This window comes from Lissotriton vulgaris, unplaced genomic scaffold (assembly GCF_964263255.1).
Source record: "Lissotriton vulgaris unplaced genomic scaffold, aLisVul1.2 SCAFFOLD_1006, whole genome shotgun sequence".
NCBI classification, from domain to species: domain Eukaryota; kingdom Metazoa; phylum Chordata; class Amphibia; order Caudata; family Salamandridae; genus Lissotriton; species Lissotriton vulgaris.
In genome coordinates, this window is record NW_028249123.1 from 141,167 (window position 1) to 167,605 (window position 26,439).

The following is a 26,439-nucleotide window of genomic DNA, read 5'->3' on the forward strand; positions in this document are numbered from 1 at the left end:
ATATTTCTGAAGATTAAATTAATATAAATAATAATAATAATAATGCATTTGATTCCACCCTTTTTTCAGGGCGTCAGGACATGTACATCTACACTTTTGAGTAACTTTGATTTTGTGAATAGCCAAAAGTAGTAAAGTTAGTCAAAAGTTTAACAATAAATTACATGAGTAAATTACATGCAAATTTAAGTTACCCTTTGTGAATAACCCAGATTGAGTGTCCTTTTTGAAATGCGTGACCAACAAATTCCACCAAACAAACACTCTCTGATTTACCTCCTGCACAGAAGATAAGAGCAGCGACGGCTCGAGAAGGGAGTTACGGTGGGGCAGGAGGGTGGGGAGGGGCAGGGTGGAGGTTGCTAAAAACCGGCATATGGATAATTGCAGGTAAGTAAACAATTTAATTAATAAAACGAATTTCGTAGTGCGCCTTGCATCGCAAAATGCAATGCAGTGCGAGCTACGAAATTTGTTTTATTAATTAAATTGTTTACTTACCTGCAATTATCCATATGCCGGTTTTTAGCAACCTCCGCCCTGCCCCTCCCCCTCCCCGCCCTCCTGCCCCACCGTAACTCCCTCCACGAGCAGCGACGGCTCGTGGAGGGAGTTACGGTGGGGCAGGAGGGCGGGGAGGGGGAGGGGCAGGGCGGAGGTTGCTAAAAACCGGCATATGGATAATTGCAGGTAAGTAAACAATTTAATTAATAAAACGAATTTCGTAGCTCGCACTGCATTGCATTTTGCGATGCAAGGCGCACTACGAAATTCGTTTTATTAATTAAATTGTTTACTTACCTGCAATTATCCATATGCCGGTTTTTAGCAACCTCCACCCTGCCCCTCCCCCTCCCCACCCTCCTGCCCCACCGTAACTCCCTCCACGAGCCGTCGCTGGAGCCGTCGCTGGATAAGAGGCACTTTCTCTTGAATCCCGCTCCCTTGTTCCTGCTGCTTGCTCATATGTGAGTTCATACTATTACCTCCTGTGGGGTCATTTTCTCCCCGTGCTACTTCTGATTCCCAACATTATGTGTAGTATCAACACTCTTTCTTGCCTGAAGTGGATTCCTCCATTTATGTCCCCTGCCTCTATTTTTCACAGTTTTCTCTTTCACTTTTTCACAGCTCCTTCTCTTTTCTCCTGAATGCTGGCCCCAATCCCAGTATGTTCTCAGATCTTTCTGTGGTGGTTCTCCTTTTATAGTTGATGCTCTCCCTAATCAGTATTCTCTGATTGTCTCTGCAGGGCTTTCTCTTTTATATATTTGGTATGATCTCTTATGAATCCTTACTATCTTTTCACTGTTATCTCTCACTGTTTCCTTATTGCCCCGTTTTTTCCTTTCAGTGTAGTATGTCTGCTCTCCAGTATCTCTCTACTACCTCTATCCAGTGTCTCCTCTATACAATCACTCTTATCCTCTGCTCTCTTCTCGAATATCTGTTTATGTTCCTCCTTATTGTGGTAGTTCCTGCTGACTCCTTTGCTGACACTCTTCCCAGAACTTCATAGTTATTTTCTTCCTTTTCCTATCTCTAGCTTCTTTTTCCCTTTTCCTTGTGTTCTTCTACCCAGCACCTCTTCTCCTTACTCTTGTTTTATCTTAATCCTGTGCCCTATTGTCCTTGTCTCTATGCCGAGACCATGGGGGTCACAAGCCCAAATAAAGCCCAATACAATATCCTAGCATGGTAAATGTGAGCTTGGGAAGAGCTCTCTAGAATATCACAGGAAATAGAAAGGCACTGCAAAGAGCATGCCAGAGGGGAGTTGCGGGGGCTGACTTTTCATTCTCAGTTGAAATGAAAGGATGCTCTGTGAACTTGCTATGAACGGACAGTGGGGCATATAATGTAGGAAAAACTGCAGACAAGCAAAAATGGTTTAAGCCTGAACAAAGTGGCATGAGATGCCAATTTTACCTGCTTCAGGGATTGCATGTAACAAGTACTTTACACATGGAAAACAACTCTCCTAATAGTAATGGAGTGTGATGTTACCTTGCTGCACATTTTAATCCCTTACATTCTGTTTTGGTGAAATACACATGTTACAAAAAATACACGCAAACATTACATGGCATAAACCATATATGCAGATGGCCACGGTATAATTCGCTATTTATTACTATTGTTAAAGGCAGGGGAGGGACATCATGACTCACTCAAGGCTTTGCCTCTCATGATTAATTCCTGCTCACACTCAACTGTGGTAATTACATACTGCACTCTTCACATATATGTTTTTATTTATTATTATGGTTCGTTTTGGATATGACACCTGAAAATATGCTAAATAAAACCTCAAAAAGGCACTATAAAATCACTGTCATAGTACAGCTATAGTTACAAAGCAAAACCTAAAAATCCCTGAAATTCACCAGCTATGGTACAGTAAACAAACTGTAACTTGCATTTTTTCATAAACTGCGTATAACCTTACATGTTAAATGACATAAATGATGACATTACTGGCGATATCTCAAACAATACTGTAAATCACAGGGCTAAATTGTTATTAGAACAACGGATAATGGTGTGGTCCATTAGATGTTTGCCATTCTGTGGCTGCAATGTTAATTCTATAATTATGGATCTACCAAAAGTGGTTAGTTTTCGTTACTGATTGAAACAGAAAACAAATTAAATGTGCAAATAGTGATTAGGAGGATAATCCAGAACTCACACAAAAGCCATGCAAATCATACCTTATGCCCCAAATGCCATGTTCATGGCAATTACAAATGTAAATCATCTTGCAGATGACATTAAGTATCACATTCCCCATATCACTTTGACAGATACTCTGAATGTACCATCATTAATAGCCTTGATTATGTGGTGTTCTTTTACTACATTTCACTTTTAGTTGTTATTTATTCTTATAAATATTATGAGTTCATAAGCATTGCCATTTTAAAGTTATGATTGAAATTGTTGACGTGCAGCTTCCACTAAAAATAATTTTTGGACCTCAAGGACAGACATGGCACTTTGGTAACCACAATCATGCTATGCATAAACTGGAGAAGTTAACAAGAATATATGTTCACATTTCTAACTTCAGTTGTTGGAAATGGCCCTTTCTATGGTGCTTTCCCTCACATTTTTGCTTTTGTCCCGCCATGTTTTCTTCTGATCTATGTGCTAGTCTTAGGACTTTGAGCGCTTTTGACACTGCCATTCAGTGCCAAAGTACTGTGCTTGTCATATACACACTCGTGATTGGTGTACAAATGATTGGCTGCTTTGAGTTTGCTATATCAGAATACTCCCTTACTCCTTGGGGGCAGGGGGCGGTGTAGCGAAGAGGCAGGGCATGGGAGCACCTAAGCTACAAGCACTGGTAGTATATGCCACCGGATGCTGTGTTCGGTACTGTGGGGGCTATTGAACAGTATTTTCTACGTGCAGGCCAGCAGTAGTATAGTGTTTGATATTGATGAGTTAGTAATGGCAAATCCTTTCCAGTCGTGTGAGTGGATTCAACATTACTATGTGAAAATGCCACTTTGGGAAAGTGGGCATTTCTGTGTTCTTGGCTCTGTGTGCCTGTCAGCCTGTGTCCAATCCACATTGGTGATCTGCGGAGAAAGCTAAATATGTGCATTCCTGATAGAAGGCCATAAACTAATGTCTCAAGGGAAACTGCAGACCTCTGACTCTGAGGGGCCTTCTTGAAACGGATACAAAGGGTAAGTAAGTAAGTAAGTAATTTTATTTAGCATACCTACTTAAAACCATTGCAGTACAGAACAGATTAAACGAAAGATGTGTTAAAACTACATGTTTGATAAAATTTGCTATCCCGGTATCCTCATGTTCTTATGAAGTCAGCAATGACAGTGCATGATGTAATGTTTATGAAGAAACAAAGGGAGAGACAGGGAGATTGAGAAACACTCTCTTAGTCCCCGGTTAAGGCTATACAACAACAGAAGAGAGGTTACATGTGTCTCAGAAGCCACAGAGACGGAGCCATGTAAAGAGAACGATAGCCAGCCCAATTTGGGAGGATAGGAAAGCCCTCACACACCGACCTAGTCAGTGTCATGCTTCATCATAGGGCCCCACCTCGGAGGTCGAGTACCTCCTTGGTGTGCTACGACACCAGGAGACTGCGGAGCAGGTTGTGTGATAAGGCGTGCAGTGAAAAAGATAAAGTAAAAGTGTCTAATGGGTATCTCAAAAAATACTTTATTGGTAGATCCCTATTGCACAGTTAAAATTGGTCTTATGTGTCTGAATTCATAGCCAAAGGTAATGGATTGGTTTAATTCAGAATATTACAGTCAGTCAACATGTTTCAGCCTTCAGATGGTTTAAATTTACCTCGGCATTCGTCAGGACTAGTGTAACCCCGGCGGTATGGATTCTCTAATCATCCACCCTACCTGAGGACGTGAAAGTGAAAAAAGAAAAGAATTGTAAAAAAGTGCAAAAAGAGAGGGTGGACAATTGTCACATCCCAAAAAATCCTGATTTAGGATATATCTGCACTTTAAAATATGGCGCTAAATGCACCATGGGTCTCGGGAGGGGGGTAGGAACGTCCCTGGCACATCGCCCTCAGCGTTCGCTACCCTCGTCATCACCTAGCTTAGCCTCACGACACGACCGGACCCCGAAGATGTAATGTTTAGTCAACTATATCACACCCCTTAGAGATTAATTTTTTTGGCATCTTCCGTTCCACTGCCTTCATAAATTTTACAAAACTGCAGTTCAGCTGAGGGTCATGGGATGAAAAGCAGGCGAGAACTGCATTCCTTCGTATACGTATCTCCCGTTGGTTAAAGTGATGTTTCAGCAGATATTTCCGTTCGTCCAGCAGTTTCTCGCAAGAGCAGATCAGGTGCAGCATGTCCTCTTGCGCTGAGCCGCATAACCGACAATGGGAGCCAGCTTTGGTTTTTATCCAGCGTGGGAAGTTTTGAATGCAGGGTAGCAAGCCTAACCTGTACTTTAAGAAGCACATTTTGACGGATTTTGCGTAACCCACGCCAAAGTAGCTCTGTGGTGCTATCGTTGAGTAAGAGTTCAGGGTCATCTAGCTGTGCGTTCTTTTTGAAATGGCTGCCTTGTCTTGGACCCACGATTGTTGTTTGATCGATCTCTTGACCAGTTTTTTAAGTGTTGTATGGTTTACTGGGGTGTTCCAGAGCTGCTTCAATCCTGTGTTTACCAGACTGCCCGTGAGGAACTTGGCTGCTGGTGAGGACGGATGTTGCGTTAGCTCCGTCCATAGATGCTCGTTTAATGTTCCATGTTTAGATTTCCTCACTTTGTCCCAGGCTGAGATATATGCTCCCTGTCTTGCCAAGAGCTGTTGTTCAATGCCGAATTCTAGCCTGATTTGTGCTGGTGAGGTTCGCTTGGGCAGGCTAAAAATAATTCTGTAAGCAGCTGTAATTGTGTTATCGAGGATCTTGGCGTTCCTTCCTCTGAGTGCCTCGCTCCCATAGGTGATTGTTGGAAGGAGTTTAGCGCGAATTACTTGCGCCAGAGGAAGAAGAGAGGGACCAGAAAGTTTGCTGTTTAATGTTTTCAGTGAAATTTCCAAAGATAGCCCTTTTCCTCGTATACTTGTTCTCTGAGTAGAGAACTGCCCACCGTTATTCTTCACTCCTAGATATTTGTATACTGGGGTGTCTCCAATTTTTGTCTTGTTCCAGAACCATGATGTTAATTTTCTTTTATTCTTACTGATGGTCATCATCTGGGTTTTCTCCAGGTTTATTGTCAGCTCGTTTTCGTTTGAATAGCTGTATGTTGCGTTCAGGAGATGTTGGAGCCCTACCTTTGTGTGGCTTATTAAGACAATATCGTCTGCATATAGTAGACAAGGTAATTGTAGTCCTCCTAGCTTAGGAGCGTGGGAGTTGCAGCTGTTTAGAATCGGAACAAGGTCGCCTAAAAACAGGTTGAATAAAGTGGGGGCCAGGACGCAGCCCTGTTTCAGGCCCTTGTTGGTTGGAATGCGCCTGGACAAAACTGATTCATCCCCTACCTTTATCTGTACCCAGGTCTCTGTATGAAGGTTGACGAGCAGATCCAACAGAGGTCTCGATATCCCCCAACTGTTCAATTTAGACCATAAAATTTTCCGGTTTATGTGATCAAAGGCAGCCTTATAGTCTATAAAGCAGAAATGGATGGGCATTTTGTTTGATTCTGCCTTGTCTATGAGCATACCCATGGTCAAAATATTGGTCATTGTACCTACTAATTTGGCAAAGCCTGTCTGGTTGACAGGGATTAAGGATCTCTCTATGGCCCATGACAACAATTCTTCTAGGAGGATGCCTGCAAAATATTTTGCCTCATTATCGATTAGAGCCACCAATCGATAATTTTGAGGGGAAGCCTTGTCTCCTGCCTTATAGATTGAAGAAATGATGGAGCCCTTCCAGGAGCTTGGCAGGGTGTTGTAGCATCTTATCTCCAGAAAAAGGGATTCGAGAGCTGCTGCCTAGCCTTTCACATCTTGTTTATAAAGAATTGGCGGGATACCATTTGGTCCCGGAGCTCCCTCGCTTCTTCCTTTCTTAATTTGGCGCTGGATAGTATTTTGTAATTCCGGCAAATCATCGTTTAGATTCGAGTTATGTCATTCTTTGCGGCTGTTTTCGCTGTTAGATAATAGTTTTTTGTGAGTGTCCCTCTCGCGGTCCGATGTTAACACTTGTTTTTTTCCCGTTGCCTGGTTAAAATGGGTTCCGAGGAAGTTTGCCCATGACTCCTCTGTGATGTTAGAAGAGACCCCATGGTGCGTGGGTATTATAAACGAGTTTATCGATTTCCAGAATCGTGCCCCATCGTTTCGTTTGATGTCAGAGTGAAGTCTTGCCCAAAGATTATCCCCCACGGATTTATTTGCTTCCCATTTTAATTTTTTCAATGTAGATTTTAATTTCCGTAGTTGTTCCTGCTTTACTTTATCCATGGGTTTCTGTTGGAGTTCTCTCAGTGTGCGGTAAATTGATGTTTTTGTGCCTCAGATTTTTTCTTTGTGCTCTTGAGTGAATTTGCTCGATCTGTCATAGCCTGATTTTGCGTGTGGCTTGGGTATTGTGGCGTAATTAGACATAGTGTTTGTAAATTGTTCCCATTTGGCAGTTTCACTTGATCCAGTGCGGGCCCCAAAATGCTGTTTTGCCCTTTCAACTAGGATTTCATTTGTTGCTGCTGAGTATTTAATTTTTTTAAAGTTAACAGTGTAGACTGACTCTTTTGATTCTTTGGACGGCTCAAAGTTCGGCTTTACAGTTTCAAGAGTGGTTTCTTGGGGACAATGGTCACTATCTCCGCTTCCGCCTATCCGATAGGAACCTATGTGTTGAAATAATGGTAATGAGATGAAAGTATAATCTAGGATGCTGCTATTTCTTGTAGAGTGAAATGTTGAGCCCGGAGGGTTGTCTCCGGAAGTCTTTCCGTTTAGGGCCCTGATGTTGAAATGTTCCAGTTCTTCTAGGGTCTTGTTGCCTAGTTTTGTTTGTTTGGATATTTGTGACTTCCCTTGTGATGGGATATCTCAAATTGAGTTTTGGATTAGGAGCTCATCTTCTTGCGTGGTGCCCATGAGGTTGAGATTGAAGTCCCCAGTAAGCATGACGTAAGTGGTAGGTCTTTCCCTTATGCATTCCTCCATGTAGTTGCATAGGTCTTTGACTGCTTTTCTTTTTTTTCTTGGGTGAACATAGACGTTGATTAGAGTGAAGTCAGTATCAGCGATGCCTGTTTTTAATTGCGCCAAGGGAAAGTTTACTGCCAGCGAGGCTGTAGAGGATGGTCCAACTTCTTTTGCCGTCAGGATGCTTGTAGCTCATACATAAGTTACTAGGCCACCTTGATGATGCCCATATTTAGCTGTCCTTTTTGCGCCGATGTAGAAGCGCAGGTATCCCTGAAGGTGCGGGGGATCTGCAAGCCATGTCTCTTGAAATGCCACGACGTCGAACGTTCTAATGTAATGCATGAATTCTGAGTCAGTTCTTTTAGAGGCTAAGCCGTTGATGTTCCACGAGCATATTCTTAATAGGTCATGTCTTAGGGCCGGTGTGTTGTTATTTAAAGTTCTGTCTATCCATCTTAGGTCAGATAATCCAGCTGTTCGTGTTTTTTCCTCTCTGGTCCGACCGGAGGTGCCGGTATGTTGGTCGTTGTTTATTCCAACTGGCCCTACTGCTCCTCTCAGAACCGAAAGTCTGGGGCTATTTACGATAGCTTGGTCTGCCGCCTTTTCCACCGGGATTAGTATTTCTGGATATCTCAGCTTTGAGTATGGTTTTATTGTGATCCCCCAGTTTTTAAAGGTCTCTGCTTCAGCTTGTATTTTCTGAGAGATTGCCAAAGATGTCCAAGTAGCTTTCGTTTTTTCTCTGCCTGTGCCATCTTCGTCTATGAATTCGATGGATATCAGGTCAGAGCTTTTTACTTCTTCTAGAGAGGGATTATGGGATAGCAGCCGTAGGATGTTGCCTCTATTGAGAGTGTCATGTCTTCCTTGCGAAGTGTAGTCTGGATTAAACCATGTGGCGCCTGTTACGTTTCTTTGTTCATTTAAGAACCCGATCTCTTTTTTAAATTGGCTTGGTGGCATATGCTCTACTAGTGGTGTTGCAGTTGGTTTGGCCTGATTAATATTAGCTGCAGTGACTCTTAGCTCTCGGCCAGGTCTATGCTGATTTGGTGCTGGCGGCTCGTCCGGTTGGTAGTTCTCACCAGGCCAATTGGGGTGGCGTGTTAGGTCCGCTGTCACTGTGATAGCTGGTTCTTCTTCAATTTTTGCGGTCGGGATCGCTTGCGTAATTATAGATAGTTGGCTATATGACGACCCTTTGCCCTTCCCCACATATTTTGGTCCCTGGTTGTACCCAGACTTTATGCCCGAAGTATGTTCTTGCTCAATAAGTTGAGGAAGATTAGTGCCAGGCATCCTACTACTTTTTGGAGCCCATTTTGATTTGGGTTCAAGAATTATTTTGCTGGCCTCGCAGAATTGGAGGCATGAGTCTTGTAGTCCATCTTCGGAGTCTTCTTGTGTGGTATATCCAAGTGTTTCCAAGTTCTTAATTTTTTGCCCCTTCCCATCAGTTGGTTGGTTTGGGGCTGTTGCCTTGGCGGGGGTCTCCGGTGTATTGGTACCGCCCTTAGTCTCTGATGTACAGGTGCCGCCCTCAGATCGAACTATACTTTGTTCTGTGGCTGGAATATTCCCAAAGAGGTGCATAAAGCCTTCGCAATTCGAGTGTATCTTATGTTTCCTACCTTTGCATTTTTTAGCTCTTCTTTGTTCAGCATTCATTTTTGTGTGTGCTTTTTCTTCCTCCATGTTTTCAGAGAACGGAGGGTGAGAAGTTCCAATTTCGCAGGCCCCTGTGCTTTTGGGTGTATTGAGTGAGGGGGTTCTTGTTTTGGAGTTTCCATCTTCATTAATTGCTGGCACTAACTTTTTCCTTGAGTTATCTTTCTCTTCTTCTTTGCAGGGGTTAGTTTGTTGGCGTTGGGCAGACCTTTTGAGCTGTGTGCACAGGTCGCTCAATATTGTTGGAAGTGTCTACAATTTGTTGATGATTGGGCCGCATCTACAACCACCTCTGTTGTACCTGGTTTCGTGTTGCGGCTGATCCAGCTTGTTTTGAAGAAGCGTGTTTAGCGTGCCCAGCTTCCTGTCAATGGCGACCACAAATACAGCCAGTGTGTCCAGTAGCATTAATTGAGTGTCCATTTTATCCGATTGATAGTTGAGAGCTTCTACCAAGAGTTGTATTGTTTTGAGCAGACTAGGCCACACGCTTTCGTGCTTTGTGTGTTTTGGGGTTTCTGCGTGATTTTCTGAGGTTATGGCTCTTTTATGACCCCTCTCTGGCGCCGCTGCACTCGTCGCCGGTTGTTCGTGTGAGACATCACTTATCGTAATCGGTGTGTTAGCGCTTGTCTCACTTCTGCTTTTGTCTTGGGAGTATGCAGCTAGTAGATCTTCCCACTCTTCCTTTCCCAGATATGAGGATATTTCTATCACCTCTGGCGGGGAAGTTGGTGGCCTGTCTGTGTTTGCTGTATCCCTTCTGGGCCTCGATGTTCTGTTATAGTCAGTTTCTTGTGCGATTTGAGTTGAAGCTGAGCCTCCCAGAGTTGGATCGTTCTCTGCCCAGTGCTCCTTTTCGGTGCTTACATTTGCCTCCTTGTGTTCGCTAAGGTGCTTTGTTGCTTTTTGGCTTTTTGGTTCGCAGTTCGTTGGTGCGTTGGTTTTGCTGCACGTGCTGAATGTATTTTCCTCACAAGGTTTGTCATTAGCAGTATTGCCGAGATCTGTGAAGCTCTTGTAGGGTTTGTCTGCAGACAGGTTTTTTGCATTGTTTGCCCTGTGCACTTGGATAAGGTTTGCTTCTAGCACAATTTTCATTCCGGTCTTATCCCATTGGTTGTAAAGTCATGAGTAATGCAGCTTTTGTCGCGCTGAAGGGTTGATGTCACTTGTGGTGAGCCACTAGCTGTGGGGCTAGTGCTTCCCTTACTATTGTTGTCTGTCAGTGTACCAATGTACTGTGCTGGCTGGGGGAGCTGGGATAGTTCAATAGGTTGCTGTAGGCCTGAAGATTCGTTGATATTTGAAAGTAAGGTGTCCCCCGCGTTTTTTAAGAAGCAAAACTTTGTGTAGATTTTTGGTTGGAACATAGCGTGGTTGGTTTTTAATTTACTGCTCTTTTCTGCTTTTATTATCTGCTCGCTTCTTGGGCTGTTAGAGTCAGATTTGTCAATTTTTATATTGATTAGTGAGCATTCTCTCTGTGTTGTCTGCCGGGTTTTGGTTGGTGGTTCCCCTCTAGTTCTCTCGAGCGCTTTCGACGTTCGTTTGCGTTTTTTTGTGCCTCCTTTACTCATAGGGCATCCACGAACACGCCCTGATCTCATGCTGCTCAGCCGATCTACGACCAGTGGCATCCAATATACAACGGAGCAGCGGCGGAGGGTCAATAGGCAGGGCAGTGGGGCAGTAGAAGGGCAGTAGACAGCCTTTTTGGTCCAGTCGGTGGAGCTTTCAACCACACCTCCAGGCCACCGCCTGGGCTCCTTGCTCAGCTTGCTCAGCTTAGTTTGTCCGAAGTTGATAACAGGCAGGCTGGTGATACAGGCAAGTGCTCAGTGACATGCGTAGCTGGGGAAATCTTTGGGATGTGCGTGGCTGGGGGTGTCTTTAGGGCTCCAGGGTGTTCCTTCCCCCCTCCCGAATCCTCGCAAAGGTGCAGCAAAGGTGCAGCGGCTTACCACCAGCTGTCAGCAGCCACATAGAAGTTGCAGAAGGCCCGCCTCCGGCTCCCGCCTTGATCCTCGGACAGGACCAGCCGTCAATCGTCACCTGTGGGCACCCGTGGGCGTTGGCCCTCAGCCAGCAGCCAGCAGCCAGCAGCCAGCAGCCAGCAGCCAGCAACCAGCAGCCAGCAGTTGGCAGTGTCCAGTATCCAGTAAGGGTAAAGATTTGATATAAAAGTGAGGTATAAGGATGAGGTGGCACAAAGGCTCAGCCAAGTGTTGGTAAGTGCCTGGAGCCTGGTGCCTGTTATCCAGCGCTTGGTGCACAGTAGAGGGTTCTTTGCAAGCCTTACTTTTTGACTAGCCTTGCCTTGTTCTGACTGTTTCTACTTTGTTGTCTCTTTATCTTTATCTCTTTTACTCAAATCAGCCTTCCCGGGTCTCAGTCATCAGGCGCTGATATGTTCAGGAGCCAGAGAGCTTAGGCGCATGCTCTCACTACTGCGCCCCCCCAGGCTCCCGGCTCCCAGCTCCTGGCAGCTCTTGGCAGCTCTCAGTAGCTGCACCTGCGCCTTGATTTTGCAGCCACGCCCTCCGTGGTCTCCAGCTTCCAGTGCTCTCAGCCAGCAGGTCAGCAGGTCGTATCGAAGTGATTGGGGCACCCGTAGTTGCACAAGGGGATCAGAGCGAGCGATCCGACCCCCCGCTGTGCCCCTTCAGACCTTCAGCGGTCTCCCGTTCTCCCGGTTTCCCGCGGTCGCGGCAGCTTTCCAATAACTCCAGCCGCGGCTCTGACGTCTCTGGCAGCTCCGACAACGGCACCTGGCAGCAGCAGCAGCAGCGTTTGGCGCAAAGCTCCTCCTCCTCCAGCAGGAACGCGAATTACCCAGGATACAAAGGGGTGCAATTGGCACCTGCATTCCAAGGGGCAGGGTCATGGCTCCATTAAAGCTATTGATCAAGCCTCCCAGGGTAGGATGGAAGACAGAACAGAATTTAGAGATGGCCTGTTCATTTCAAATGTGCCCTTTTGAATTGATCTCAACTTCAAAGGCCACTGTCGGATAAAAACTGGGAACTCTGGAGCTATAGATGCTTTTGGGATTGGAACCATACTACGCTGCTTCGATACTGGGACATCAACAAGAGGAACCATTAGGGCAGGAGGGACTGCAACTAGATTATCTGTAGATGTGTAGTGGCCTGGGGATTGTCATGCTACAGGAAGGGGACTATCACTTGGTGGGTTTGCCGGAATGTTGCTGACCTGCAGCTAATAGCCAACTGTCATGGCCCGGGTCCCCTAGCACTCTCCAAGGGCTGGTTGGTTTGCCTTCTGTCCACGAGATCCCAGGGACAGAAAGGATCTCCCCATTTTCATGAGATCATAAGGACTGCGCAGGATGCGCTAGAAACGGAAGTGGTTGTCATTTGTGCACGGACCATCCTGACGTATGCCGTAATCACACTGTGCCAAGGAGGGGCATCATAAAGACCAGCGGCCCACCTGGGGTGCCAGAACATGAGTAGTTCAAGAGTGCTGGGGACATTTGCCAAGTCTGAGGGACCCATGTTGCAATCAGAAACCTGGGCTAGCTCGCACTCCATAGCATGTGGTTTCTGAGGGGTGTTGGGAGAAGTTTGCCGAGTCCAGAGGACCTGAGCTGGAAGCCTAGACTGTCTCCAACCTCCAGATTAAGAGGACGATAGTGCCTGATATCGCGGCCTCTGTCCGAGGTCATCAGCTCCCTCTCCCCGGACCCACGCCACAAGGTAATCTGTTATTGAGAAAATCATGACTGGACCCGTCGGGTCTCGTTGTGCCTTGTGTGCACCCTTAGCTGGCTGCCTGTAGCAACTGCAGCTGGCACTTCCATCTAAGGGGAAGCATTTCTCCAAGTTGGAAGCATGCCAGCTTCCAGTGTCGCAGGCTTTTGCCTGCGGGGTGGGGAGATAGTAATCCCACACTCATGAAAGTGCCGCTGAGTGCCTGAATGCCTAATCCGGAGGGATGAAACCAAGTAACTGTTTCATTACGCTTTAGGTGGTCCCAACAATCTAATCAAAGTGTCGCCAGCGGGTGCAAAGTGTATCATTGGCTGGTGTAGTTTGATTGCCTGAAGAGCTGAGTCACGAGGCGTAGTCAAAACCGATGATTTCTTCACCATTACAACAGTATGGGGTATGCTAAATTCGGAATGTTGTGTTCTATGCTAATGTGTTAGTGGGAAATTGGAATACTTCTGAACAACCCACATATATGTTTCTGTCGCTTCTGATGTAGGAGAGGTTGCTTGGATCGTTAACACCTCGGGGAAGTATGCACATGGGTTTATGTTGCTCAAGAGGCTGAGGGGATAACAGGGCCAGTGAATACCTATGACTATATGTTCATGCTGTTCGGCTGCTAATAGGAGAGTTCGACAATTGCATATAACTGTAAAGCATACATCTAATGTTTATGTCATTTTGATTTCAATGTGTGTGTAATAAAATTACCAGTGTTTTATACATACATACAGTGTGGAATCTTTTTATTGTGTACTCAGTGCGTTGCGAGGGTGGTGTTGTGCCAATACTTTACACTTTGACCCTGATGATAAACCTGACTCCTCTGTGCTAAGCTACCGGTGAGCACAGGTTATCGGACAAGTGTATCATACTCACCCTAGGACGTGGATTCTGTCTTCGATGTGTCCTAGCCAGCCAGAAATCGCTGGGTCTAAAATCAGACTTATGTACTTAGATGGAATCTATTTAGGCACATTCTTCAAGAGTGACATCTTGTAAAATTGAAAGTAAAGTATCTAAGAATACACATCACATCATTGCCTTGTGAAATGGTAACATTTAAGTATGAAATTTACATTGGCAAAATAAATAAATATTTAATACAAACTGATAATCTTCAGTTGTCTTTATTTGGGCAAATTAATTATATTAAAATAGTAATCACCCTTTGGCTAAAGGTTTTATGTTCTTAATTCCTCCAAAATATCACCGGAGACTCTTCCAAATAAACCAAGCAACACTGTTCTATATATAGTTTTACCCCAATTAATAATCGCAGTGAAGGACCAAGATCCACAAGGCTCTCTACATAAATGTATTCATTCAAACGATTTAAAGAAATCTTCCTCAATAATAATATTAAGATAACAAGGCTTTGGGAGCACCTACGCGCCTAGATTGATGTGAGATAAGTAGTTAGCCCCATATTTGGGGAAATCTACATTTCCAGAGACAGTCCCAGTCTTTTGTGTATTATTAGTGTCTGTAAAATAAATGTTTTTTTTAGTTTTTGGGGTCCTTTCTTGGGCCCAGATGGTGCAAGCATCATCTTATTTTTTCCCTATTTTCCCAATGTGTAAAAAGGGCTCATTTTTATTCTAAATAATAGATCTAACTGAAAGCTTCAATGTATTATATGTTATTTCCTGTGTCATGCTTTTATATAAGTTTCCAACCTAATGTCCCTCCTAGCATGCCTTTTTAATTGTTCTACTCCTAGAGAGTCAAGTACCTGAAGGGAGTAAGAGAAGCAACCTGGTAATCGAAACAGAGTACTACTGTACATGCAGCACTGAGCCATAAGTGGAAAATGACAACAACCCTCAAAGATAATGTTTTAGAACCCAAATGAAAATCTCACATTTATCATGAATGAAGAAAAGGAAAATCAAAAACATGTAGGTCGAGGGTCAACATGGGTAATTGTTCTGTACTTCTCCTGTGCTTCTACTTACAGATTGTCCAGACCTCTGCATAGCACATCAAAATATTGGTGCAAAGTAACTTTAAAATGATTAGGGACGAGGGATGTGATGGCTAAAGTGAGTGTGGCCAAGTAGTTACTCCATGGTAGGAATCTACTTTTAGTGGGCATATGCCAAATAACAACACTAAGGACCATATTTACATCTTGGTGGCTGGAATAATCAATCACAAACGTGACAGATATCCCACTCGCCGTATTACGAGTTAGGATATAAAATGCATCCTAATACAGAAGACGGAATCTCCGTCATGTTTGTGAGAGAGTATTTCCCTCCTTCAAGAACTACATTTGGCCCTAAGTCTGGATAGAATAATGTATGTGCATTGTTCCACACCCCACCAGTAGAGTTAGGGCCATGAGATGTAAGTTAAGAACATTTGCATAAGACAGGTACTATAATGAGTTGTAATCTGTGAAAAGATGTGCCATCAATTTCTTTCTGCACTGCAACAGTCAGAGGAGGTGTAAGGTCAATATAGATTAGGATCCAAATCCGGGCCAGGAACAGGGAGATGGCCAGTATTCTTGCCATTTCCTTTTTAAAATTTTTTATCTCTCGATTTTTGATGCACTCACTACTAGAGTAGTCATTTCCAGGTAGGATCCTCGGATGCAGGTGATCTTCAAAACTATGTGGGCAGAGGGGAAGCAAATGTAGTTCCTTCAAATACTGAATATAATGTGCTACGGCATGTTAAATGCCTTTCAAAGGTGCAAATGAAATGATAGTGATGCCATCGAGCAGAACAGAGCATTGCCTCCATCCATACAGGCGAGGTTAGAGCTTGAACTGCTATTCCGAATTCAGCTTCTGGTAAAAACTGTTTAATTAATTTTTTTTTTCATGATGGTGAGATAGTACTTTCTTGCCTGATTTCCAGGTGCGGTGTCATTTGAAGGAGAGGTCTCTTTCAGGGGAGAACCCAAGTGATTCATCATTTGCTGTCTGTTAGGGGGCTGTGGCCGTCAAGGTCCATGTTTGATAGCCAAGTTTATATCTATGGTCGTTTGATGCTTTTTGCATACGTAAGTTCTTTGTACGGTTGTGGTTCAAGTATGAAGTATTTGGGTACTGATGGATCTGAAAGCTGTTGTCAGTGAGTATGGATCCTCAATCCATGTCTACATTGAAGCGCTCGCCCTGAACATTATTCTTACAGATCTGCTCCTGTTGTTGTCTGGGCACTGCTTTAAGGGAAAGTTTAAAAAGTTACATTTTGGTCAGACCATGGGATATAAGTTGGTGGAGGTAACTATGGAGGAGCATCTCTTCTCACAAATGATGCCCAAAATTTGTAAGGAATGGTGTCCTTTATAAGTTCATGTGCTTCAACATCATACATCAAGAAGGATTTAAGGTATTTGGTAGCTTGACTTTCCAGTATGGTGTCCTTCACTTACTGCTGGATCTAAATACTGTTGTCTGTGAGTATAGATGCAGGGGGTGAGCTTCTATGTGAATTTCTTAGATCGTGAGAATCATACCAGAAATCTGTGAGACAAACCAGTGCATGTTTCCATGACGGGTATCAGGACTTGATGGTGTAATGTGTAAAGACTGCATAGAGTTAGAGCAAGATATGGAGTCATTGGTTACTTTGTCGCTAATGACCAAAGTGTTGATATCCCTTTGAAGAGTAACATTCTTTGTACAAGAGCACAGTGTATTTATAGTCCTGAATATTATTCATACAGATTTGCTTCTGTTGTTGTGTCGGCACTGCTTTAAGGGGATGTTAAAAAGTAGCATTTTTGTCAGACAAAGGGAAATGTATGTAGGAGAAACTATGACAGAGTATCTCTTTTCACAAATGATATCCTAAATGTATAAAGAGTGATAGGCCCTGAGTAAGGCAATATGCTTCCAGACTCCCAAATTAAGAAGAACTTTTACTACCTTAGCTTGGTGTAGTTCAGTCCAGACATTACAGTCGCCAAGAAGTACTCCATAGTATTTTTAGCTACTATAGTGGATAGACCTGATAGTAACAAATAACCCAGGATGTTTTCCCAGTCCAGAATATAATAGGCAATCATATTTGTTATGCAAAAACCTTTGTAGCATGTGGTTTTGAACTCAGTGAGATCACAGTTAATAATTTCAACAATAAATCTTTAGGGGAGATTGCCATACACCTTTTGAAATCACACCCACTATTCAGCATCTCACATTCTCCCTGGGTTAGCTCATATTATTATATGGACTGTGAACCATATTTCCAACTACTATCATCAGCAAGGTAGGTTTCAGAAATAAAAAAGCATGTCGATATTTGTATATCTCAGTAACTCTCTTGTGGTCCTCAAATGTGCATCACTAGATCTAGCATGAATTAATTTCCACAAAAGTGTGCCAGTGGGTGACCATTTTGTCCATCTGCCTGTCAGTATCCTTGAGCCCTTGCATGATATATGCTGAGAAAGTGTAACTCAGTAGCGTTTCCTTTGAGTATTTCATTATGGCGTTATATTTTACGAAGCACTATCTGCTGTTATACGGGTTTAATAAATATGGAAATATTGTCTGTCACTAAGGTTTCTGCCTTTGCAAATCAAAATCTAGGCTTCTAAAGACCTTTGTGTGGGTCCTTGGGTATGCAAGAATGCCTATCTATATGGCAGTAAATATGTCTTTATTTTCCCTAGCAGTGACCTAGCACTGTCCCCTTAATGGAAGCCTTGTGTAACACGAAGTCAGGGTAGGAAGTATATATAGACTAGTAACCTTCCCTGTTGTAAATACCTGGTCAAAGTCCTTAATACTGTGCCCATGCGATGGCGTTTCCCACCAATCCTTGATACACTCCATATTGTTTTGTAAATACTACACACTAATTAGAAAGAAGTACTTACTACCACTGCTTAAGAAATGGGGACTTAGGCAATGTAGAATAGTTCTCCTTAGATTACTAATGTTGTGAGACGAGCTGACACTGTATGCAGTATCAACTTTTTTAAAGCACATGTTAAGATTTAGATTAACAATGAATTGATTGATCTTAATCCTTTGTATTCAAGTCGCTCTTCTGTCCATGAATATGGTTTTAATTGACTGTATAATTCGTGTTTTTTAGTGGTTTTTTAAAAGTATGTAATGTTGTGCTTTTATGGATTCTGAATTTTGAACCCGAATAAAGCTACTTTTGATTTGATTTGATATGAACACTAAGTAGATAATGTCTACCTTACTGTAAGATGTAAGAAGCTAACTTACATTAAAGTGACCAAACAACGACCTTAACAGGAATATTTTGTTTTTAATTCTGAATGAAACTTGCTCAATTTTTTACATTAATGAGACTGACCAAATTGGTGACTGGGATTATTTTCAGATAATATGTCTTTAAAAGGCCCACAGGCTGATTAATCATTAAAGGTGAAAGACATGGCAGCTGAAAAAGTTAAAAAAAAATTGTATGCTTTAACCTCCTGAAGGAATCAAATTCATATGCTAAAGTTTTAAAAAGTCACTGTTCTCAGATAAATTTAATTGTATTTTTGTGTAATTAAGACTTCATAGGGTAGACAAACACACAGGAAAAGTTCAGGGCAGCAAAATCCTGCACCAGTTATTAACATATTGTGGCTATAAAGGTGTATTCATACGTGGTGCAATGAGCCAGAGACGGAACCCTCATATGCCCCCAATAATGGAAAAGGACATTTCCCCAAACCAAAATTTATACACAAATGGCTCTGCACTCAACTAAACAAGTAGATGCTTTATAAATGGGTATCAGTGTCCATAGTCCGTCACACGTATGAAAAAGGTGGTATCTGTCATAACGACTTCATAGGGCAGTAAGGATCAATCCAGAAGAGCAGGTACAATTATCTTTTTCACATGTGAAACTTAATAAAAATATCTCCTGCGTAAGGCATAAAGGAAAGCCATTATATTGACTTTCCTTTGAAAATAATAAAAACTCTATTAAAGAAACCCTGCAGTCAGTATTACTGACGCTTTTCCATCTGAACTTTTCATCTGTGACTCTATAAATGCCACCATGACACCAATCCACCATTAATCCACTTTTTGGACAGGTGAGTGTTGCCTCACTGGTATGTGGTACAAGCCAGCATCAAGGGATAGATGTTATGGGATCCAACCAGCATGCACAATAGATAGAAGGAATCTGAAGCAGCAGAAACATGTCGTGGACCTCAGCCCCACAATGAGACTCAGGCCTTCAGAAGGTTTTGTCTCAACCACCAGAGCATATAGGCAGCAAATATTGCTATGTGGAGCCAAATCAATGTCTTTCCAATCGAGTCAATTGGCACAAAAGCATTAGATGACGTAAACCACACTCTGGTGCGCATCACTCACTGGCAGGAATAAGTGTGGTGCTGAAAGAGCAGTGGGGCTCAGATCTCCAGCCGAACCGGTTCCTACAGAGGTAGATGTTTTAGTACCCAGTTAAGGAAAGTCAACATTTCACTACATGAACTCAGCAGGTGTTTATCAGTTTTGGGGGCTAATTCTCACAAGTGAACATCCTGGGATTTATCCTATAATGTCTAATTGAATTCCGTTATTGATTACAAAATTCGAGCCCCTGGAGATATTAAAAATGTACCCCTGTGCAGAAATATACCAGCACGAGCACTTCACTGGTTAGGTTAGTTTCATTGAAGGTATTTTCTGCTGGGGGGGGGGTTGAATTTTTAGGACTGGATCCAACAGGCGGTCATTCTGAAAAAGTTGCTCACATCAAGCAAGTTCGGCCGTCTAGATTTATATGCATGAGGTTTTGCAAAGCAAATATCTGAATATTGTCTGGCGAAGATACTGCCAGGCCTCCCATTATATTTGTGCTGCTACATTGCTTGCATTATTTACTAGGTTAAACTCTGAATTGAAATTCCAAGCATTGGACTGTTGCTTAACAAAGCAAATACAAGTTTACGTGATAAGTGGATATTAGTGTGTTTAAAAAGAAGACAGCATTAGGATCATCAAAGATACATCTTTTTATTGCCGCATTTCCCTACCTGGACTAGGCCAGACTCTTTCATGGTGTCTTTTCGTACATGGCAAGGATTAATGTATTAAAAGATTACATTTAATCAAATTGAGATTAGTGAACATCGTCTTCAGTTACTCTCTAGACAATAGCAAGCTAATGATGGTTGCAGATGTGCAGGAGAGAAGCAACGAGAGAATACTCAGCTCATGTCATCTGGAAATGTACTTTATACAGCAATCTAAGAGATGGAGTTTTAAATCTATTTCCTATGAGGTTCAGTAATTTGTCTTCTAAGCAAAAAACACCTTTTATTGGTTAAGAGAGATACATGTTCCCTGATTCAAGTAAGTAGGTTTTTATAGGGCAGAAACTTTTTCTACAGTAAAAAGAGTTTTTAATTGATATTGTGTATACTAATGGGGGAATCATTCAGTAGGAATGTTATTAAACGTTGTTGTTTTCTTTTGCTTTCCATATATAGTTAGGCCAGCACTGAATACCATATCTTGGTATCTTTGACAGGGGTTCTTTTAAGCATCTATTTTAGCAATCATTCACTCAGCCAATAGGTCTGGCTTTGGGAAACGGTGCCATTTTAAAAAGAAATACAGTAAGCATGTGCTAAACAAATATAAAAACGAAAAAATGCTGCTGTCAAAAACATGGTGGCCATAGGCTTATGATAAAAGATGTACATTTAAGAAGCATAGCATGGAATTTTCACAGAATAATAAAGTGGCTTCTTAGCAGCCAGTTGTAATTCGTACAGGTATTTCTCATCACAAGAAAATGTGACTGTTGTTTTGTGCAAAGTAAAGGCACTAATGGCTATGGATTACTGTACATTGAAAACATAGCTTATACACAAGAATGACTTAAAATCTTAAAACAAGAATAAACAATACAAAGGGAAAACATCTCTGGAAAATTAAAATAGCAACCCTCGACCTCTAATAAAGAAACACATTTTTTCAGGAGGATGTTTAAATTTAATTGGGAACATTTATGTCAATCTCAGTTCAAGATAGCTATTGGCTGAAGTTGCGTCATGCTGTATGCTATGCTGGGCAGTAGAAAATGTGAATGATAGATGAACGGACCAATGGATGAAGAGGGCTAACCAAAAGCCCTTCTAAGTATGTATAGATGTACGGATTATTTACTTAAGATTTATTTTATGATAAAAAGGCTGGTGACACAGCTACAATTCTTACTAGGCCAGACCTAAAAACCTAAACAATAAACATGTCAAACAGAATAAGAACTGGTTAGGCACAGAATTATGTTTACATCTATGTGCCTTGCATAAAAGGTGTTATACTCATCTCACAAAAACGCACCAAGCTCACATGCTACTTGCCAACCGGAAATCAAATATTAATAAACTCTTTGTTGCTGAGTATATACAAATTCCACAGACTGACATGCTCAATGGAGGCTCTAAACTCTGCCCATCATCATTAGGAAAAAAAACATCCTCCTCCTTTTTAGAAATGCCCTGAAAACATTTTTGTGTGCTTCAGTCATAACTCTTGATAGTTCAAATTTAACTTTAGATCGTGTGTTTCTTTTTTCAGTGCCAAGACACCCAAGGGTGACAGAGCACTCGACGAAACAAAATAAGTACCAAAAAACATAAATATGATTATTAGCTTATGAAAACCAATAAGCACAAGGAAGTGTCAATAATGTAATGCACAACACTGTATAACTCTCCTGAAAAAATGGACATTTGTCAATGATTTGTTTGCAACTTGAAACCAATTCATAACTGGGAAGGCTCTGGTAATGCTACTAGAACATGCTTGGGGGGAGCAGCAAGCGAGTATAAAGATGTAGCAAGGCCTTCAGTTTTTTTGTGTTTTTTTGGGGGGAAGAGTATGCCTTTGACTCATGTCTTGGTAAGAAATGTAGGTTGAGAGGTATTTAGCAATTACATCTAGATGAGTACCCGAAGAACTAAGCAGCTGCAGCAAAAAAAAGTGAATAGTGCATTCGTATTGGGATGTGTGGCTTTCTTCCATCTCCTGCTTCTGAGTTGCGCACAGCATGCCTTATTGTCAGTTAGTGCCCTCTTTGTAAGCTACCTGATTTGCCAGCACAGTTTTAACATGTCCCAACATTGCTCACATGCACTTATGATAGTGAGGTAGTAAGAGGGTAAAAAAAGGTTGTTGCATGTATTGTGCAAACAGCTCAGTGTAAATAGCAAAAAAGGAGTAGCGGGCCTATGTGATGATGAGTGGTGCAAGAATTCTGCAAGTATGCCATGAATTAAAAATGGAGCTTAAGGATGGATATAAAAAAGCCTTTATGAAAAAATTGGATAAATAAATATATAAATATAACAAACATCATTATAGAAATCAGATATACCAAAATGACCAAATAAAACGCCTAAGCACGACTATTACTAGTCCATTATATTCCATGCCAACAATATCTATTCAATTCTGCTCCTTCTAAGTAGGTACCCTATCTATGTAGACTGCATGCATTAATATAATATCGTGTAAACCTTACACTCTATTGCTTTACAATGCCTTTAGCTACTGTAGCATCATTCATTTTAAATTATGCAAACAGAAAGGTTCAGTGAGTTAAACGTTTGCGGCTGACATCTGTTGTGATCCACTTTGAATCCTGGCAATGCAAACTTGACCTTCCATCCTTCTACGGTTGTGATGCTGAGTAGGAGAGTAATGTTGATGCCAGTTATTCACTCTGCTTAAAAAGAGCAGACAAGGCATATTTAAAAACTGTTATTATCATATCATATACACCAAAACGTTGAATCTTTTCTCAAATGGTAGTAAGAAGACACGCTTCAAGCACTCCAACAGATTCCCACTTGTGAGTCTCGATCGACACAATAACCTCCGTAAATTACAAGTGCTTGCTCAGGGGTAAATCGAAGGATTACTTTATCCTAAATCCTTTTTTGTATCCGACTCAGGAGAAGAAGTAAAGCCGTGATCTGTGGGCACAGCTTTGACACAATAAGCAAAACTAGCTCCAAAACACGAAGAAACAGTGCCATAGCCAACACTAGGATGCAAAAGATTTTTATTCCTTGCAACATTTAAGAGTCATTAATTGACAAAGCCTGGGGGAAATTGGAAACTATGTTTAACAAGCTGAAATGGCAAAGCCCCTTATCGTAACAGTCTTGCGTTTTCAACTCCACAGAAGAACCCGGATAAAGATTTTGGTCTGATATTTGCGGAGAGAAAAAGCAGTATCAATTGCTTCCAGAGGATTTAAAAGGATTAGTGTATGAAAAAGTGTCTGTGTGGAGGGATTAAAGGAGGACGCTAAAACGGATGGTAGTTACAGGAAAGATACACTGGGGACGGGAAATGATGCACTCCTTAAGCACGTTGGAAGATAAAAAGCAGAATATACAGCAACGTGACACATAATACATCTTACAGAAGACCACAGCTACTGAGGAGAAAAGAAAGCTGAAATCTATTTCAAAGTGCAGGGTTTCATGTTGTTTTCAGGTTTTTTATAGATGTTGTTATGGCTTCTGCATGTGTGTTGTTTAGATCATAGGGATGTGTGGAATTTGCGTAGTTTGGTTTCGCATAATTATATGAAATACCAATCTGTCAATTTGTGCAAGTGCAACAAAAACAGCCACTTGGGTTCTGGTTGTTTGTGCTGTTTGCACTTTCCCATGCTGTAGATTTGCTGTGAACGGCGGTGTAACTCTGTAGTGTTGCATAGTGGAGTAGTGTCTAGAATTCCACATAACAACTTATTGTGAAATGCTTCACATATGTGAATTACACCAGCGTAATTTTAATTTCCCCTAAGACTAATAGATAGGTAGAGAGACCATGCTAACACATTAGAGAAATAAATGAAATATTGCCTTCACATCTTATTTCTAATATTTTGAAGTGTTTTGAAGTAGACAGCACTGAAACTGATTTAAGAATCCCCTCTTTCCTCCCTACCCACCTTTGGTGTAGAAGCAAGCCTCTCTTGGTATGTAGCAATATTAACATTTATTGATTTTCCTTCTGGGTTCACCTGACAGATAATAATATAATAATCAGCCATTCACCAAGAATCACAGGCTTTGAAACCAGTGCATAAGGTCAAGAATACCCCATAACTTTAAAGGTGTGGGAACTAGACTGTGGCAATAAACTGCAGGAAGATAAGGCTTACAATTAAGAAGGACCTGCTGCATTGTTTCCCATGCAAAAGCTTCTTTTGCCCAGATAGTTTTGAGGAAAATATAATAAAAAAACACTGCTACTGCTGCAAGATTTTGGTGTTGGAAAACACTGGTACTGTGATTCTGCTATGACTAATGCTGACTGGATTGTTTCCCACTGTAAAGAGGGCACTTTTACACCCATTGCACGCATCATGATCATGACTAATGGGATGCAGGGTATCATCCAGGTGTATGACCTCTTCCTCCAAAGTGTGGCATAATCTTGCCCCAACACTATTCTTCTAAAATTCAAAATGAAGAATGTCTCTCCTGAAGAGTTAGGTGTGGCTAAGCCAACCCACTGGCATGGTTAAGATTCCCTAATACTCCCATTCCAGGTTGTATTCCTTTAAATCATTGACTTATATTTTAGCTCCTTTTTATCAATAGTTATACTTTATTAAAGTATTCCCATGCTAGGCTATGGAGTTATGTTATTTGCACTTGTAGAGCGCGTGATTAACCTTGGGTGTCCTGGTGCTAGAGTCAATGCATTACAATGGGGAAACACAAAATTGGCAGTTTTTCCCTCACCAGGGCATATAAAACATATTTTATAATGATCCTTCTTATAGTTATAAGCACCCTACCCCTGGAGCCCCTAGGGGAGACCTTAGGGGCGACGTATATGTAAAAATAAGGTAATTTACTACTTTGGAAGTAACTTTAATTCAAAAGTCCATTTTGCATATCATTCTACTTTAAAAGCAGCCGGCAAGGCAGGGCTGGTTTTTAAAATTACATCAGGCAAAACCGTATTGCACACTTAAGGACATTAACTCTGCTGGACTGCTAAACTTACATGCCCTGCCATATACTAGGGACTTTTAAGTAGGTTGTCAGTACCAATTGTGATTATACCTAATTACCATGTACGTTTAATCAGACCTCAGGCCCTGGGTCTGATTAGTAGACCCCGGGGCACAATCAGAGTCAGAAAACCAGCATCTAGTAGTCAAAATGTCACATGAAGGGCCTGGATTGTAACCACAATTGCCACTGTCCCGGAGGGACACACCTCGTCCAGCCGCACAGTACACTTAGCCCCGCTCCACAGCGCAGCCCGACCAACCCAGCTCTTAGACACAATCCTTATCCAGAAGATACTGATCTGACTTGCCCACTTTCCCTGCCTACTTTATTCCAGCATGCCAGAGGCTTCTCACCTTGGAGATCTGCTCCATATATGGGTATGGCATGTTACAAGATTGGCATAATCTTCCCTAGATTACCAAAGACCTGCGAGAGCTCACCGGATGCCACTGGAACTGCAAAGCTTCCCAATGCTCAGGAAGCACTCTCAGGGTGAACCAATTAGAGGGCACCTTGTTCTTGACAAAAAGAGGAGAACTCTTCCTGGGATCCCTCTGGCTTCTCCAGGATCATTTGATATAGCACTGGATGCCGCAAGGGTGGCCATTTCTTCCACTCTGGGATTTGTGGATTTGAACTCGACTACCTTTTGATTGGCCAAGGGAGATGGAGGCCGGTGCCCATCCCTTCCAACTAATGCTTGCCCATCTCTTAAGATCGACTGACCCATGTTCAACTGCTGTTCACATAGAACCCTTCTCCACTTCAGGCTTCAAGGTTCTTGTATTAATATTTGTTACAGCCATCCAGATCTGTACTTACAGTTGTTCCAAGTGGGCCCTCACCCTGGGCTTCCATTCGCACCACTGTAGCCTTCCTACTCCTTATGTCCTAGCCCCCAAAGCTCTCAGCACCAACAATCGCCGGCTGTGATCCTGACACTCTGATGCCAATCCATTTTCAGGGCTAATATATTTGGAAGGTGAAACATTATACACTCATTACCAGATTCCGACTTCCATGGCCCCAGTACTGCTGCCTATATTTATTTATTTACAACATTTTATAGAGCACATGGCTACCCAATCGCAGACTTTCCTGCGCTAATCGAAAACATGAGGAATGACATACTGTTCAATTAAACAAATTAGTTTTTAGTTGCTTCCTGAAACTGACCAGCAAAATACTGCAATAACCATGATTTTGTATGCAGTGTTTGAAAATCAATTAATCAAATTCAAATAATCTAACCTGCATCCCATTAGTCTGGTGTGTCCCCCCGCTTGACACCCAGAAACCCAGAATAAATATGAGAGAGTTGCACAGCAACTCAGATCTGCTGCCTGAAACAGCAAGTATAAGAAGGACTGCCCTGCTGG

The 26,439-nt window shown here is 42.2% G+C and overlaps 1 protein-coding gene across 1 annotated transcript in view; it reads right to left on the minus strand.

Moving 5' to 3' along the window:
* Positions 1-16,154: 16,154 nt before the first annotated feature.
* The window catches only part of LOC147663694 (contactin-associated protein-like 2), a 542,132-nt gene continuing 531,847 nt past the window's right edge, over positions 16,155-26,439 (minus strand). Inside the window, exon 8 of the mRNA XM_086950260.1 lies at positions 16,155-16,231. Coding sequence (XP_086806386.1) covers positions 16,155-16,231 — 77 coding nt within the window. The remainder of the gene's footprint in view (positions 16,232-26,439) is intronic.